Below are 18,260 nucleotides of genomic sequence, written 5' to 3'. Positions count from 1 at the left end.
TGTATATCTGAATCATATTGCCAATTTCTGTAACTTACAAAACTTCAACTTGTCCTTGTAAAGTGCATTCCATAGATCTCCCACCATCTTGTTTGGTCACCTCTGGATCCTCTCCACCTCATTCCCAAAAAACTCAGATGATCAGATCTGTGCACAGTAGTCAAAATGGGATCTTATCAAGACCCTATAAAAAAGTATAATAACCTGCTTATCTCTGCTTTTGGGTGTTCTTCAATAACCAGGTAATCCAGTGAGCTGTTTTATCTACTTTTGCAATATGTCATCTAAACTTCAACTCCATGTCCACTGACACCCCCAAAATCCCTGGCTTCATCAATTTCCTGGTATACAGCTGGTAATCTTTTCACCCTAAAATACATAACCTTACATTTTTACCACATTAAATTGACATCCATTCTCCTTTGCCTATACCGCTAGTCTAACACACCCTTAAAATCATCCTGCAAAATTTTAACATCTCTATTGACTATTGCTCTACCCAATTTTTCATCACTAAACAACTGAATATTTACTCCCAGATCATTTCCTATATTGTTAATGTACAAATTAAATAGTAGTGGCATAAGAACAGAGCCCTGCTCTATGCCACTCACAGTCCTTCTGAATTAACTACGCTCTGATATTTCTCAAGAACCACCCTCTTATTCACTTCACTAACTTTATATCCTTTCCAATGTGCTGCAATTTATTGATAAGAATTCCTTGCAGTATTTTGTCAAAAGCAAATTCCAGTATATTACTGTTAAACCCATTCTCTTTATCCAGCTCAGCTTTCACTGTATTATACAAGGTGAGTTAAGTTATTGAAGCATGACCTATCCTTCACAAAATCATGTTGTCTCCCATATAGTATCCCATTCTTATTTTACCCTTTCCTGTATTTTCTTTTAACTAACTTCCCAAATACTTTGATCATGACTCCTGAGATGCTGATCAGTCAGTAATATGCTAACCAGTGTGATCAAAGGCACTACCAAATACCTAACATCTTTTCTCAAGCTGGTATACCATCTAATCCCCATAGCTGTATTCACATCGTCCTATAATATCCTCTGCACTTCCAGTTAATCTACCTTTCCATATAAGCCCTTGTCTCTTTTGCTACTTCAATATCTCCACTTGGATGACATACTCTTGCAAAATGTTCACTTAGTAATTCAACTATTTTGTTTGCTTCAGTTACCTCCCTACAATCAGCATTCATTAAAATTATTCTTCCATAGTCCTTTTTTACTTGCAACATACTGAAAGAACTCTCTGGGATTACGTTTGACCTGTGCTGCTAATTTCCTGTAATACTCTGATTTTGGTATGTGCCAGCTGGTCACCTTTCTCTTTGAATTCCCTCCACAGACTTTTTTTTTTTTACTATAATGCAGTCATACAAGAAAGCTCAAAAAAGTTTTGTAGTTTGGATTTTTTTATCTTGCTTTTATCAAGTTAGGAAGAATGAGCAACAGCATTATCCAAGGCTTTATATGCTCACTCTGCTATTATTCTCTATGCAATAGACATGTTAATATCATAGTTAATGTCATATATCATTTCTATAGCATCCATGACATAAAAAAGAAGCCAAGTTTTTTTTTTTTTTTTTGCTCACAATATTACTTTTTATCTGTCCAGCTACTTACATTGTACAAATCCTAATAAGTGTCCTAAATGCTGATCTTTCAGGAGAGCAATTACAATCTAGTCACTACCTTCACTACTTTCAAAACACACTTTTGTCTTTTTTCTTGCATAAAAAGGGCCTCAGCTCTTCTCTCTTACCTTTGATAATGATCAACGTAACACTGAAGACAGATCTTGCATATCGGATTACTTTTCACCTGTCCAGCTACTTACACTTTGCAAATCCCAAATCTTCCTGATCCTGGAATACTGTGGTCGTGTTTGGGGTGTTGCATCTAAGACCTCTAAAATTCTTGATGCTGTTCAAAAGAAAGTAGTTCAGCTGGTTGACAATCACTCTTCCACAGAATCTCATCAGCCATTGTCTCATCGACAGTCAGCTTCTGTGTCTCTTGTATAGATAATATTTCCATGGGCATCGTTCAGCAGAACTAGCATCTGTCATGCCTACCCCATTTCTGTTAAACCTTTTACAGTTGAACTGCTTGCTTGCTGAGCCTTTAATTTTTCTTTAATTTTTTTAATTAAAGAAAAATTTTTTTTATGAAAAATTAAAGACAGAATGAAAAATTAAAGAAAACTTTAATTTTTCATTCTGTGTACCTCAGTTTTGTGGAACAGCCTTTCCCATGAGGTATTCCTTAAAGACTACAACCTCCAGCTCTTTAAAAAAGAATATTAACAGATTACTTTGTTCTTGATCCCAACCCATACATACCATTCATGCTATAGGCCTTTCAGCCCCTTGTGTGTTTGTGTGTGAGTGACATAGTGTATTTCTGTTTTATTTGTTTAGTAGCAGTTTAAACATGTCAAGAATGAAAATAAAATAGCATGAAAAGGATTGAACATTATGGCTTGATATTGTAGTTTATGGTAGCGCAATAATAATAATTTTTTTTTATCAGAATGAACTTCTGATTCATGCAATTATGATTAATAATTAGTGGAACATGTAAGAATTTTCTATTAATGATAGAAATCTAATGCATTTCCTGTAGTTGCAAATTTTGTTATACATGATTAACCGATATTTGTTTATATTACAATTATTTAAGGAACAATTAAAATATCAGTATTTTTGTTGCTATTTAAAGCCTTTTTTTTTTTTTGATAATTTATTTATTTTAATATATCTCAGGAATCTGAATAAAGAAAGGATCTTAAATGATGTTGAAAATCGTATCAAACAGCTACAGTCCACGTTGTTACGAGATATTGGTTTTGAGCTCATAAATGAAGATTTTTATATGTATCTCAGAGCTTATACACCAGGTAACCAGAAATGACTTTGTGAAACTATTATTATTTTTCCATTTGTTATAAGGAAAAAAAAATTAATGTAAAATTGTGCAGTTTAACGTCTACATAGTTGCTGGAATCTACTAATATCCTTTTACTTAGTATATTATTTTTATGTCCTAAAAACAATAACCTTGAATAAATCTGAAATCGATATAGTATAAAGCAGTGGTTCTCAAACTTTTTTCTCTGGCGGCACACTAAAATCAATAAATAAATTTCACGGCACTCCTAGTATTATTTACTTTTTATAGAGAGTAAAGTGCCGATTAATTGATTCTGAAAGACTCGCATATATAACCCATAAATAAATTGATATTACAGATACTAAAGATATGAAGTCGTGTTTAAAAGAAAACAGATTTTATTTAAACTAAATTGGTTTATTTTCAAACAACCCAAAAACATACAAAACAAAAGCTATTATAAAGGTTCAGATAATAAAATATGAACTTAATGTGAAATATGTGCCTAGTATTGTTTGCATATTTCTTTGATATTAGGCCTTGTTTTTGAGAGACATATTCTCATCTCATTTTCAAGGGCCTTTATTCTTTCTGTCTTCTTTGTTTTAATATTTACGAGTGCAGAAAAACCCAGTTCACACAAATAAGATGTAGAAAATTGCAATAAGATGTTAAGTGCTTTGAATCCTATATTGGGGTACCCCTTCATAGTTGTTATCCAAAATGAATTCAGACACATTTCTGAATGCTTCAATCTCAACATACGATCGTTACTTATATCAATTAATTCTTCGGCTTCTATAAGACTTAACTCACTCATTGCTGATGTTGACTCTACAAATGGATTTCGAATCCAATCGTATAAATTGACTGTAATGTCTGGGAAAAAAAAAAAGGTCAATTTTTTCTTCTAACGATGTTAAACGACTATAAATAAGTTTTTGCAGATCAGTGTTCTTACGTTTTATGGAGGCAACTTTAAGGAACATTTCTACATTGTTGGTGCTTAATTTTATCTTCCACATTTTTATTTTATCTTTAAAAGTTTTAATTTTATCTGTAGATTTCAAAATATTCTCATTTGTTCCTTGCATGTTGGAGTTCAGCTTGTTCAGATGATCGAATATGTCTGTTAAATAGGCTAGTTTGGAACGTCAAAAATCATCTTGTAATAATTTATAGAATTCTGGTTTGTCTTCATTTTGGAAAAACATTAATATTTCTTCTTTAAGTTCAAAAAAACGATCCAATACGCGACCTTTTGAAAGCCATCTTACTTCGGTATGAAGAAGAAGATTCTTGTAATGAGATTGCATCTCTTCGCATAGTCCTGCAAATATTCTAGATTTTAATGGTCTGGCCTTGATATAATTAACCATCTGAATGATTTCTTCTAATACACTTTTTAATTCCACGTCTATTGTCTTTGCCACCAATGATTCACGATGAATGAAGCAATGAGTCGTTATAATGTTCTCATTTTCTTTTCTAGCAAAGGAAACAGCCCCTTTTGTAATTCCAACCATAGAAAGTGCACCATCTGTACATATACCCACACAAGTTTTCCAAGATAGACCGTTTGTATTAAAATATGTGTTCATTATATCAAAAACATCTTTTCTCGTCGTAGTTTTTTCGAATTCCTTGCAGCATAGAAATTCTTCGATAATTTTATCATCTTCAATGAATCGAGTAAAAACAAGTAAAGTGTGCTTTACCACCGATATCAGTTGACTCATCTAACTGCAAACTGAAAAATTTTGATTCGATTATTTTGGTTATAACTAACTTTTCAATATTGACTGACAGATCATTAATATGTCTACTCATAGTATCATTTGATAATGGAATCTTCTTTATTTCTTCTTCTGCCTCAGTACCAAAAATTGTTCTCACAGTTGCTGAACAGGCCGGATGAATGAAGGTTTCGCCTATAATATGAGGCTTCATTTCCTTCGCAATTATTTCAGCGACTAAATAACTCACTTCTTGAACTTGGTCGGAAATTGTAAACTTTCTTACAAAACTTTTACTTTGTTTTTCTTGTAATCTTATTAACTCTTTGAAATATTCAGGATTTTTATTCGACAAGTTGTCTTGTTTTGTGGAGAAATGTCGCAATAATTTGCTAGGAACCATAGCCTCATTTGATAGAACCAAACCACACAAAATACACTTAGGTCTGGGAATTAATTTATCACCACACCACGTAAATCCCATTTTTAGATAGCTCTCTTGATATAAGCGAGTTTTTACATTCTTTTTCATTGTTCCCTTTTTACATGAACTTATTCTTTCTGTTTTTGTTGTTTCATTAGTGCTTTTTTGTTGCTGAACGTTAAAAATAGTCAAATCTTCATTAAAGCAAGTATCAGTTTTTGATAATTTATTAGTGTGAATTGGTTCGTTAGCTTTGCTACAAGTAGACATTTCTTGATCATCAGAATCTTCACTTCTTTTTTTAAGGAAAAAATTATTCATGATTTTGAAGGGCATATGTAACTTTAATATTTTATTTTAAAATTTATTTCAAGTAAATAATTTTTTTTCCAGATGAAAAAAGGAAAAACATTTGTTTACGATGTCTCTCATTATAGTTGGAATATATAACAATAAGAAAAACCTCTACTCACTGAATTTAACGACTTTAATATCGTACTTCGTTTATTCTCACTGATGACAAAAGACTCATGATTTTTGTTTAAGGGAAATGATCATGTATAATACTTGTCACACTGAACAGAGAAATGCTAAAACAGACAGCAGGACAACTAACCATTCATTAGTTCATTTCCCCCAGTATTTATGTGCCGTCACATATCTAGTTACTACGACATGCGGTGATCTAATGAAATCCCAGGATATAAAATAAGAGTGATACAAAAAATGATAATTTTTATATACGCTTCATCCATTAAAATCAAAATATATAATTTTTTTGTTTTTGATTTAGTTATTTGTGGCAATTGAATATTTTGCTTTTTTCAAATAAATGATTCAAAATTTCCCAGCACCCTTGTGGCATACTTGCGGCATCCAGTTTGAGAACCATTGGTATAAAGTATAGTTCTGTTGCCTGAAACAGCATTTCTAAAGATTCTTCCTCCCAGTCATCTTTTTTGTATGGAAGAGAACATTTATAATAAGCATTAACTTCTTTGTTCATAAAGCATTAGAATGTTGGATATCAAGGGATTTTGGAATTTAAAGAACTTATAATATAAATTATTCACATGGATGTTTAATGGCCATGTCTGCATCCTCTTCATGGTTTTACATAAGTTCGATTATCGTAACCTGACTTGTCTAACCCATAAAAATAAATAAAATGAGGAATCATTCTATTCCTCATTTTTCTACCATTATACTGTCAGATCCAAAATTTCTTTAATCTTTTACCATTCAGAAACCTGGATCCTAAATATCTCAGAATTAACCAGTTGCATGTTAGTCAAGTTAGCCACTCATAACACAACCAACTACACGACACACACACACACACTACATTATACACAAAGGATAGAACATGACCACTTCATTGCATAAGTCATTTATCCTGATTAAACCAGGCTTGTGCTAAATTCTTGCTAGTCTCATTTGCCTGGTGCTTCCACTCTCTGAAGAGTAGATTGTAGGGCCAAATCCCACTGTGTGGACGTTTGTGAATGTCTAAGTGACAGATGAATTTTATTGCCCATTGTGAGATCCCCACTGTTTATTGGAAGCCTAAAGTAACTTGTTCTTCTTGGGGGGGAGCCTATAACCCCTAGAGCGCGTGTCCCCAGGTGACGGATTGACGGATTGGGGAATTCCTCCCAGATGGGTAGTAGGAGGGAAATGAAATACTTCTCGTGGACCAACAGGTATGCAGCAGAGGAATAGCAAGGCAGGCTGGCTGCATTAATTGCCTAAATTCTTAAAGATGAATTGGCCAGCAAATAGAAGCATATATAATGCTACCACTTATGGGAGAGAGCCGACGGCCCTAACTCAAGCCCACTTAGAGTAAGTGAGAAGACAGCTATGTGGAATGCAAACCACATGTATATCAACCATCAATATCAGAACATTGTACAAACCTGGCAAATTAAAACTGATAGAGAGAGAACTTGTTTAAATGGGAAATAGTGAGAGTTACAGAGACCCACTGGGGGCAAGGGAAAAATCGACATAAAAAATGCATGGATATTTTATTCAGGAAGGAAAGATAACCATCACAGGGAAGATATAGCAGTAATCATTAAAAAATATCTCCTAATTCAATAGTTGATGTAAGACCAATTTTCTCTAGAATTATCTCAGTAAGATTCAAAGCAAAAGCAAAAGAAATATATATAAAAATAATCAAAGTTTATGCCCCAGACCAATCACATGAAGAGGAGGGATATTGTCAATTTCTTGAACAACTTCAAGAAGAAATCAGGCGAACAAGTACAAGAGACATCCTGATTATTATGGGAGATTTTATTGCAAAGATTGGTTAGTACTCTGAAGATAAAGCAGAAGTAATGGGAAAATTTGGTCATGGAGAGATGAATGAGAGAGGAGAGGACTTGATTATTTTTTGCAAAATAAATCAACTGTTAATCACAAATACCTTATTCTACCACAGGCCACAACACAAATACACCTGGACATCACCAAACAATGAAATCAAAAACTGTATAGACTATATAATCGTTAATAACAAATGGAAACATTTGTTTCAGAATGGCAAAACATTAAAAAAGATGACATGGATACAGACCGTGAACTACTATCAGCCAAACTAAAAATCAGTTTCAAAAGAAAGAGAATAAACCACCAAAAACAAAGGATGGTAGATATCTGAAAACTCAATGATAGCTTGACCAGATCTAACTATCTGAGAACATTGAAAGAAAAAGTAAATAATATTTGCTTTAGATACAGTCTTGGGAAAAAGATAAAGAAATTATTAAAGAAACAGCCACAAAATACCTGGGCTACCAGACAAGAGTAAATAAAGATTTGTTTACAAAGAGATTTTGGACTTATGGGAGAGAGAAGAAGAATATCCAAAACTAACCTCTCAAAAAAAAAGAAAATGAAGAAAACATAATATTATATCAAAATTTGAAAAAAGAAATAGACAAAAAGAAGAAAAAGCAGGAATGTGTGTGAAGAAGCATACAAAAAACATGATTCCATGACCATTTATTAAATAGTTAAAGAGAGAACTAGAACATATTCACCCAACTACTATCCACCATTTTTTCAATATTGCAGAAAGATAGAAGCACAACAAGTAGCAATGAAACAATAAAAGAAATAGAAATGTGGACTAATCATTTTAAAGAAACATTTGCAGCTGAAGAAAACATAGATCAAGACACCTTCAATCCAGAAGAAACTTCTGACACAAAAGACATACTAAATGAAGAAATACATAGAGCAATCAAACAAATGAAAAATGATAAGCACCAGGCATAGACAACATTCAAAAAGAACTTCTGGAAAAAGGGAGAGAAAGCATATTAAATTACCTAAAGCAACTGTTCAACAAAATACTAAAAAAAGGAAATTTACCAACAGAATGGAGAACAGGCCAGATCATACCTATCCACAAAAAGATGTCAGGTCCTATACTAACTATAGACATGTCACCCTTCTAAGCCACTGCTATAAAATATTCATCAGGATTCTTCAAGACAGAGTTAAACATTCCTATGAAGAACAGACGGAAGACGAGCAAATGGGATTTAGAAATAGGAGAAGCACAATAGATGCAATTTTCACATTAAACCAATTAGCAGATCTTTTGAGAGACAAAAATAAAAAACTACCTGTTTTATTGACTTCAAACAAGCTTTTGACTCAATAAACAAAATCAAACTCATTAAAATTCTAGAAAACAGAGGGTTCAACAAATATCTATTAAATTGTATCAAGAATTACTGTTCAGAAACATAAGCAATAGTCAAATACAAAAACATAGAAACAGATCAAATAGCAATTAAAAAAGGAGTTATGCAAGGCTGCCCATTGTTACCATATTTATTCAACCTGTACCTAAAAGAAGTAGTAGACAAAGGACTACAGATGTGTGAAGACATAACTATAAATGGAAGAAATATAACACATTTAAAGTATGCTGACAACATAGTTATCACTACAGACAGCCAAAATAAAAAATAAAAAAATATCCTGACCAAGCTGGATCAAACAAATAACAAATATGATATGAAAATCAATTTTAGTAAAACTGAACTAATGGTAATAGGAAAATTACCTAGAATCAATAATCACTGAAGATCTAGACTATTTTGAAATCATAAAATACAGAATCAATAATGGATGGATAACAGTGGGCAGACTACAGAAAATTGGAACAATAAAAGATTAAGCAAAGAACTCAAAGATATATAAAACAATGATAATTCCCACAGTACTCTATGGCTCAGAATGCTGGATTTTAAGAAAAAAAGAAATGGATGAACTCAATGCTTTTGAAATGAAATGCCTAAGAAAAATCAATAGTACAAACTGGACAGAAAGAAAAACAAATGAAGAAGTTAGAGAAGAACTTAACTTTAAAGAAACAATAATTACAGCACTAAAAAGGAGCCAACTAAGCTGGTTTGGACATATTTCAAGAATGAACCCAGAAAGACTACCAAACATTAAATGGCAGAATTGATGGACAGTCTAGCAGAGGAAGACCAAGAAAGAAATAGATTGACAAAGTAAAGAAAATACCCACTTAAACTCCATAATAGAACTTCATAAAAAGACAGCAGACAGTAAGACATGGCAAAAATTCGTCTTTGAGGAATTCAACCCACCATGAGTGGAAGAGAAGAAGAAAGTAACTTGAAACATTTCTATGTTTCAAGCCCCCCCCCCTCCCCCATCTTCAGATCAGAGACTACACAAAATCTCTCACTATTCCATATAAGAAATTAACATCCCTTATCTGCTCTACCAAAGACCAGCCACACTTCCTTATACATGGCAGGTGTTTACAAGGTTCCTTGCATTTCAAACTGTCCAACTATGACCAAACAGGCAGGACAGCCAATATCAGAATTGTTAAACACATGAACTACATTTGGTTCCACCACTACTACCACTCAGGACGTGCTGATCATGCTTTGGACAACTACCACAGGTTATGCTGGAAAAAGGCCACTCTACTCCATCACAGCAAATACAAATATGAGAGAGATTCCTAGAATCTGATTCAACCTTAAACTTTGCAGATATCAGCAAATTGGGTTGCATGAAATAGCCCCAAATTTGGGAAGAACTCATCCTTAGAACTGCAGCCTAATGGTTAAATCTACCCATTTTAGCTCACTAAGGACATATAACTCTGGAAAAGACATATGACAGGGTGCCCAGAGAAAAGTTTTTCAAAACACTACAGTTATATGGAATAAATGGAACATTACACAGAGTAATATATAGTCTGTATTTAATTATTATTATGTTACATCTCCAGAGAGGCCAAAGACTCATCGAGAGAGGGCATCTACTCTACAACACTGTCTCTACCATTCCACCAACTACACCAATGCCATCTACTGCCCACCATCACCACTAGTATTTTCAGAAACAATCGCAAACATCCATGCCCATGGCAGGATTCGAACCCGCAGCCTTTTGGCTGGAGAGCAGATATGCTAACCACTCGGCCAACCAGGTTGGCAATTTAAATTGTAAATCAGCAGTTAGAATTGATGGAAATATAGGAAAATGGTTTGATGTAAAATCAAGAGTAAGACAAGGATGCACATTATTTCTACTCTTATTCATCATCTGTATCGATTGTGTTATAGAAAGTGTCATTAAACTTGATATTAAAATCGGAGGTATCAGACTTATCTCATTGCTTTATGCAGATGATGTACTCTTAAACACATCCAATGTAAGTCTCCAGAGTTCTCTAACAAAATTACACAACAACTGTAACAAAGTGGGCATGAAAATCAGCAACATAAGATCAAAACTATCAAAATAGACAAGAACATACAAAACTTCAGTTGCATTCTCAATGGAGAACCTATAGAACAAATAAAATATTTCAGCTATTTAGGCACAGTTTTTAGTGAAGATGGCAAGTTAAATCTGGAAATGGATAACAGATTAAGAAAGCCAATATGGTGGTTTGTCGGCTGAATAAATTTATATGGAATAAGAGAGAAATTTGCTAAAACACCAAATAAGACAGTGTTTTAACTGGTTTTAAGTTATGGACCTGAGAAATAAAGCACTTCATCAAAGACTAGAGACCACAGATATGAAGGTTATGAGAAAAATTAGAGGAGTGAACCAGTGGCATCAATTGCAGAATCATATTAAAAATGAAGGTATTAGAATGGAACTTGACATTATTAGCATTCCAGAATGTGTGAGCATAGCTAATCTAAGGTGGTATGGCCACTTAAATAGAATGGGTGAGGAGATATTAGCTGTTTGATGCCAAGATGGCAGGAAAGAGACCCAGAAGAATATCAAGGGCTAAGTGAATTGATTCAGTTCAAAGTGCATTAGAGGCATGCAAGTTTTATTGTGGTTTGTATTAGAGGCATATGACAAATAGCAACCATAAGTTATTTACCAGCAGTACTATTTTGTCAGTATTATTTTGTTTTATGCAGTGAGCTGATGATATTCTTTCATTTATTTTGTGGCAGCTGGTATGTATTACAAAATTTGATATACAAGCTTTTTTATGATATAATAAATAAATCCTCCAATTCTAAATGGCTGCATTCCTTTATCCATAACTAACTTTTTAAAGATAGGTAGATAGCCAGTCTTCATTACTGTCCAGGAACTAAGGCTTTTGTGGTAGGGAATATGACAGAACTGCCAACTTGGGACCCTAACCCTTAAGACTTATTATTCTCTGTAATAAAGTGAGTTCTGTGGTAATTTTTTTAGATGTAGAGTTAGAAACTTGAGTTTACAGGAGAAAAACTCTTGCCTATGCCAAAGATTAACTAACTTGGGAATTGGCTAGAGAAAGGCCTTGGAAAAGTTAACTCTAGTTATTGAGTAGAATCAAGTCTAACTTTCTTTGGTCAACTTAGTGCTGTGGAAGCCAATGCTATTTCCACAGGATAGGTAATATGTTTTAGAAGTCATTCTGTTCTGCTATTTTAGCCCATTTACATCTTGATGTTTAGAAAACAAATTACAATGTAGTTTGCTTCCTTTTAAAATCAATCAGCTTGGGTAATCAAGTGGTTAACATACCTTCTCTCATTTCAGCAGGTTGCTGGTTCAAATCCCTTCATAGGCATAATGCTTATGAATGTTCTCAGATGGCAGATGAATTTCCTCATTTGGTTGGAGATAAACTTATTGGATTCCTGAGGTGGCTTTGAAATAGTTCCACGTTTGGTCTCTAGGACAAGACTGTGCAGAAAAACAAATCCTTAAGCCTACTCATAGTACTGATGCACTATAGGTTTACAATTTTTTATGGGTGGGAGTGACATAAAACAGATTTAATTATACTTCCAGTATTTCTGCAGAATGAAACTGGCATTATCATGGAATAAATACACTGGTACATCATCCTTGACTGAAGTAGAGAAACAAAGGAAGGTCTTAAAAGTCCTAAATTGCACACCTAGTGGATGTGAGGCATTTTAATGCATTTATATTTAGTGAGGTTAGGATAGTTTATTAGGAGAGAGGCAGATTCAAGGAATAATCTGTCATGCTGCTTGTATTTGCTTTGGTGAACTAAGGTGCACTTTTTTTTTTTTAACCACTGGATCCTATCAGGTATCTAATTTATGGTCTGTAAGTTCTGAGTAGACACAGCAGGCTAAGTTACATCTGCAAGATACATGGTAGACAGATGCCAGGATGTTCTTGGAATGTAATTGGTCTTTAGGAGAGATTATAAGGGATGCTAATTGTGTGTGGTTTGAAGGTGGTCAACAGATTGATTTTCTCAGGATATTTTGAAGAATAGGAATGTACATAGACATTAATTCTTCCTTACGATCTTTATGAAATTATTCAAATTGATATTTTGATAACATATATTCCAGGCCCTCCTTATGGTACAGATATGTGTGGATGACATTTTTGTATCATGAGAGGATTCCCCTTCTGAGCTTCAGGATTTCATTACGAAGGTTAATGCTGCTCATTATCATATACAATTTACTCTAACTAGAAAAGGATCATCACAATTTTTTTAGATCTCCTTATTCTTTGCCAACCAGATGGAAGCTTTCAGCTTTTCTGTTTTTTCAAAGAAAACACATATGTTACTTTATATCTATGCGCATTCACATCATCATCCTGTCAGAAATTGGCACTCTCCTTTGGGCTCGCTTTTTAGCATTGTGGATGCAAAAAATAAATTAGGATCATCCATGTCTAACAATTTCAACGAGTCCTTTGTTTAAAAGGCAGAGGGAAGAGAGCGAAGCTTGCATCAAAGTAAGTTATGTAATAGCTGAAAAAATTGCTTAAAAATCAAAAGCTTTCTTGGACAGAGAGTTTGTGAAAGAGTGTCTCATCGCTGCTGGGGATATTCTGTGCCCAAATAATAAGGAAGTGTTTAAAAAACCGAGTTTGTCTGGGGTAACTGTAGCACGACGTGTCGAAGGACTTGCCAACGACATTGAAGGAACTTTAAAGAAACAGTCGTCCGAATTTACGTCATATTCACTTGCTTTAGATGAGAGCACAGATGTGAAGGATACAGCACAACTGGCATTCTTTGTCCGTGGCATTGATCAACAATTCAATGTGACAGAAGGACTGCTAGCACTCGTACCTATGAAGGGAACGACTAAAGGAACTGATATTCTTGAAGCCGCCAAGAAAACGCTCCGGCGTTTCAACCTCAGCTTAACCAACCTCGAGGATGTGGTAACTGATGGTGCCCCTGCTATGGTGGGAAAGAACGAAGGGTTCTTTCCCACCCTTCATGTTGCTCTGTTATGGAAAGAACTTTTACTAGAAGGAAAAGATTTCGTCCATTACCACTGTTTAATCCACCAGGAGAATTTGTGTGCGAAAACTATTGGATTCGAAAATGTTATCTCATCGTCAATTCCAAGAGTTTTTGACCCAAGAGTGTGAAGCGGATCACAGTGATGTGGTTTATTAGAGTGATGTGCGTTGATTGAGCAGAGGGAAGGTTCTTAAGAGTCTTTGACTTAAGGAACGAAATATAGCAGTTCATGCAAATCAAGGGGAATCCAATTGCAGAATTTAACAATCCAAAGTGGATGACAGACCTTGCCTTTGTGACCAACATTTCGTTGTATATGAATGGCCTAAATATGCGGCTATAATCCAAAGATCAACTGGTGCACACTCTGTTTGATCACATCAAAGCTTTTGTGGCCAAGTTCAAACTTTGGGAGGCATAACTCGCAAATAAAGACTTAACTCATTTTTAGCTTCTTGCTGAGTCCAACTGTTCATCTCTTGATGAATATGCTACAAAATTAGCCGTGTTGCGAAGTGAGTTCGAAGAGAGATTTAGTGATTTTCGTAACCAACAATCTTCTTTAGATTTATTTTCAATGCCATTCAGTGTCAATGCTGCCGAAATGCCAGGCTCAGTACAAATGGAACTGCTTGAACTCCAAAACAACTCTTTGAGAGAAAAATTATCAATGTGCCCTTGCTTACATTTTACAAAGACTTGTACAAATAATCATAATTTAAAATTCTAAATATTTTTATATATTGTTTATGTTAGTATGTTTATTATTTTGGTTTCATAACATGCATTGTCGGCACTTGCGATGTGCCCGTTATTGATGTTATTTTGTTAAAATGAAATGTAAAGCAATTAATACATTGATGTACTTACCGGACTTAATATTTGTATTACTTACAGAAATTTTATTATAGTTTAAAATATTAAGTTGTGTTTTGAAGAGACATCCTTGTTACGCTAACATAATCTACATGTCAACCATTGTATTTAGTTTCTCGCTTACCACTTCCAAGGAGTGTGCATGCTCGCCGAGAAGTTTGATGTGTGATTGACAGCTGATAAGAACAGCGTTCGGTATCAGAGTAACGGAGAGTAAACAGGAGAGCATTCGGGAGGAAATAAGAACACAGGCTGGCAGATATTTAGATTCGGGAGGAAATTGAGTTTTTTTTTGTGACAGTCGAAAGAAAAATAAATAGTATATTCCGAAAAAGGAATCGTGGAACTATGAAGTTTCAAAGTGGAATAAGTATTGATAAATAAAAGAAAATATTGCTATAGATGTTTTAAAAGGAATATTCGAGGGAACGCTAATTGGAAGATTAGTAGTAGATTCCGAAAAGGGAATCGTGGAACTATGAAGTTTCAAAGTGGAATAAGTATTGATAAATAAAAGAAAATATTGCTATAGATGTTTTAAAAGGAATATTCGAGGGAACGCTAATTGGAAGATTAGTAGTAGATTCCGAAAAGGGAATCGTGGAACTATGAAGTTTCAAAGTGGAATAAGTATTGATAAATAAAAGAAAATATTGCTATAGATGTTTTAAAAGGAATATTCGAGGGAACACTAATTGGAAGATTAGTAGTAGATTCCGAAAAGGGAATCGTAGAACTGTGAATTTTTAAAGTGGAAGAGTTAAGACTGTCAATAAGCATTAGTGAATAAAAGAAGAAATTGCTATTTACGTTCTAAAGGAATGTTCGAGAAAACTCTGATTAGGAAGTTTCATCTGTCTCAAGGATGCCGGATCTGACTATTATTTCTACTGAAGAGAAGATAGAATTGAGTCAGGAAGAATTAATATGTGCTACATGAGTGATGAGAAAGGATCCTGTGGAAATGAAGAAAAGTCATATATCTTTGAAAAAAGAGCCTAGACAGAGAAAGAAACTGGCTATGAACATTTTGTCATTGTGAAAACAAAGTGTTTAATCTAGTCTTAAGTGTATTTAAATTTAAAAAGACCTTGGATCCAATTAATTCTGTAGTTAGTTATAATTATGTAAAATTTGTTTGAAGTGTATATATATTGTTTTTGTTTTATTAAATGTGTTTATTTTGTATTTTGGTCTTGAGTTAGTGATTTATTTGGATTCTGAAAGCAATAGTAAAAAAGAGGTCATTGCACCAATCGGAGTGAACCCTTGTGCGTATAATAATATATAGGTATACTCGGAAATTAAAAATAATTGTTGAACAGAGATCATCTCCATGACAGGATTAATATTAAAAAATAATTAAAAATCTTATATTTAAACAATGGTGCAGCCGGTAGGTTTAATATTATGATAATATCCTCTATATAAACATCTCTAATTATTACAGACTACATTTCTGAGGATGCATTCCTTAATCTTTGCTGGCATGCTTTGAAGATGTGCGCTTTGTTAGGAAGCACATACTTATGTGAGCAGTTCTTCTCCAGATTGAAGCATGTGAAGTCCAAGACAAGAACTCAGATTACGGACCAACATCTTGAGAATACTCTGCGCAAAGCGACTTCCAACATTGATACCAACATCGACAAACTGGTCAAGGAAAGCATTGCCAAGTTGCCCATTGACATTGTAAAAAATGAATGTTTTCTTCATTAAATTATCTTTTTCAAGTATTGATTGTATTTACTTATCATGAACCTGACTCCTACCTATGCTCTTAAAGCTGAGTGTTTATTTTTATAGGATGTCATGTAAAGTATCAAATGCACAGAGTTCCTTGTGAATCTGGAAAGCATCTTACAATTCTAAATACCGCAGTATAGCTTAGTGGACTGTGGGCTTCATTGAAAATTTTAATGTTTCCCGCACTGTCCGAAGGGTAATTTAATAAATCTTTATAATAGAGTAACAGCTGAGCTGGATAAAGAAAATGGCTATGTGATGATTCTGCTTGATTTTGCAAAGGCATTTGGCAGAATACTGTATGGAACCCTGTTACACAAATTACTAGAAATAGGGATGGATAAGAGGGTGGCCTCTGGACAGATATCAAAAAGTACCACTTTTTGATATTTGTCCAGCAGAGGGGCAGAATCAAGCCGACTAGTGGTGTGCTGGGACCAATGCTGTTTAATTTGTAAATAAATGATATAGGACATAACTTGAAAGAAAATATTCAGTTGTTTGCTGATGATGTGAAATTTGCTAGAGTAATAGTTAATCAAGGTGATATGGAGAGCTTGCAGGATGATTTAAATAGGCTGTCAGCATGGGCAAAAGATAATTGGTGTCAGTTTAATGTTGAGAAATGTAAAGTTATGCATTTTGAGATAAATAGATTACAAGCTGTGTTTCACATTGATGGCATTGTACTCCAGGAAATAGATAAAGCTAGAGATTTATGGGTGGTGGTAGACAGAGAGTTAAAGTTTTGAGGACATGTTGCTAAGGTAGTCTATAAGATTACTTGACTATTGAAGAACACATTAACAAGTAGAGATAAGGAAGTTGTTATTCCTCTTTATAAGGCCTTGATGCATCCACATTTGGATTACTGTGCTCAAGTCTGGTCTCCTGGCTTTCTTGGGGAGGAAGTGGTGGAGAAGATTCAGTGGTGAGTAGTCTGTGGAATTTTTCCTATAAGGATAGATTGAAGGTGTATTGTAGAAATTGGTTGATAGGAGAAAAAGGGGAGATATGAGAGAAACATTTAAGTTGCTTAAAAGGTTTTATAAGATTGATGCAGGGGTAATGTTTCAACACTTGGCTAGAGGGGCCAGAACAAGGAATCATTCCTGGAAGTTGAATAAAGGTGTGGTTAGTAGGGGGGGGGTGTGAGGACTAGGTTTTTTTTTGCTTGGAGAGTTGTGAATGAAGGGAATCGGTTACCAGAGTCAGTTGCGAGTGCTTTGTCTAATAGGTTCAACTCCTATAGGTAAAGATGACCTTACCATTGCTTCTGCCTGGCTCCCACTGAAGAGACCTCAATAAAGGTCGAAACTAGTCTGGGTAGTGGCCCTTCCCTTAATGCATATCATTCTACATATCCACAAGGAGATGTGTTTTGCATTATGGGAGATACTGAGATAGGAGTGATGTTAGCTTGGTCCACCTGTGCTACGAGTTGCCTGGTGTTGTACTACCTTACCCGAGTCCTGAAGATATTTTCAGGCGCAAACTTTGTTTGCTCACACTTGGATAAAGGATTAAACTAAATTTATTATTATTACAATGAGTTTGGACTCCATGGAAGTGCCTGCACAATACTAATAATAATAACTTTGGCTGCAACTCTTGCTTATTTGATGCTATTCATCCATCTAAGTCTTCCCCCCCCCACACACTGATTTATCCTTCTGTACTGGGTTATACAATTTGATACTGCTTTCTTCAAACACCCCTTGGCCATCTCTCATGGACCACCACCATCTCTCCCCTCCAAATTCTTG

The 18,260-nt window shown here is 34.4% G+C and overlaps 1 protein-coding gene across 1 annotated transcript in view; it reads left to right on the top strand.

Annotated features, from left to right (window-relative positions):
• The window catches only part of Trax (Translin associated factor X), a 56,326-nt gene that overhangs the window by 18,881 nt on the left and 19,185 nt on the right, over positions 1-18,260 (top strand). The window contains exon 3 of the mRNA XM_090398919.1: positions 2,798-2,931. Coding sequence (XP_090255045.1) covers positions 2,798-2,931 — 134 coding nt within the window. The remainder of the gene's footprint in view (positions 1-2,797; positions 2,932-18,260) is intronic.

The sequence above is a fragment of the Typopeltis vanoorti genome, chromosome 10 (genome assembly GCF_054136105.1).
Source record: "Typopeltis vanoorti isolate ZY-2024b chromosome 10, IOZ_Tvanoo_1.0, whole genome shotgun sequence".
NCBI lineage: Eukaryota > Metazoa > Arthropoda > Arachnida > Uropygi > Thelyphonidae > Typopeltis > Typopeltis vanoorti.
Note: the sequence above shows the minus strand (reverse complement) of the source record. Positions and strands in the feature narration are given on the sequence as shown.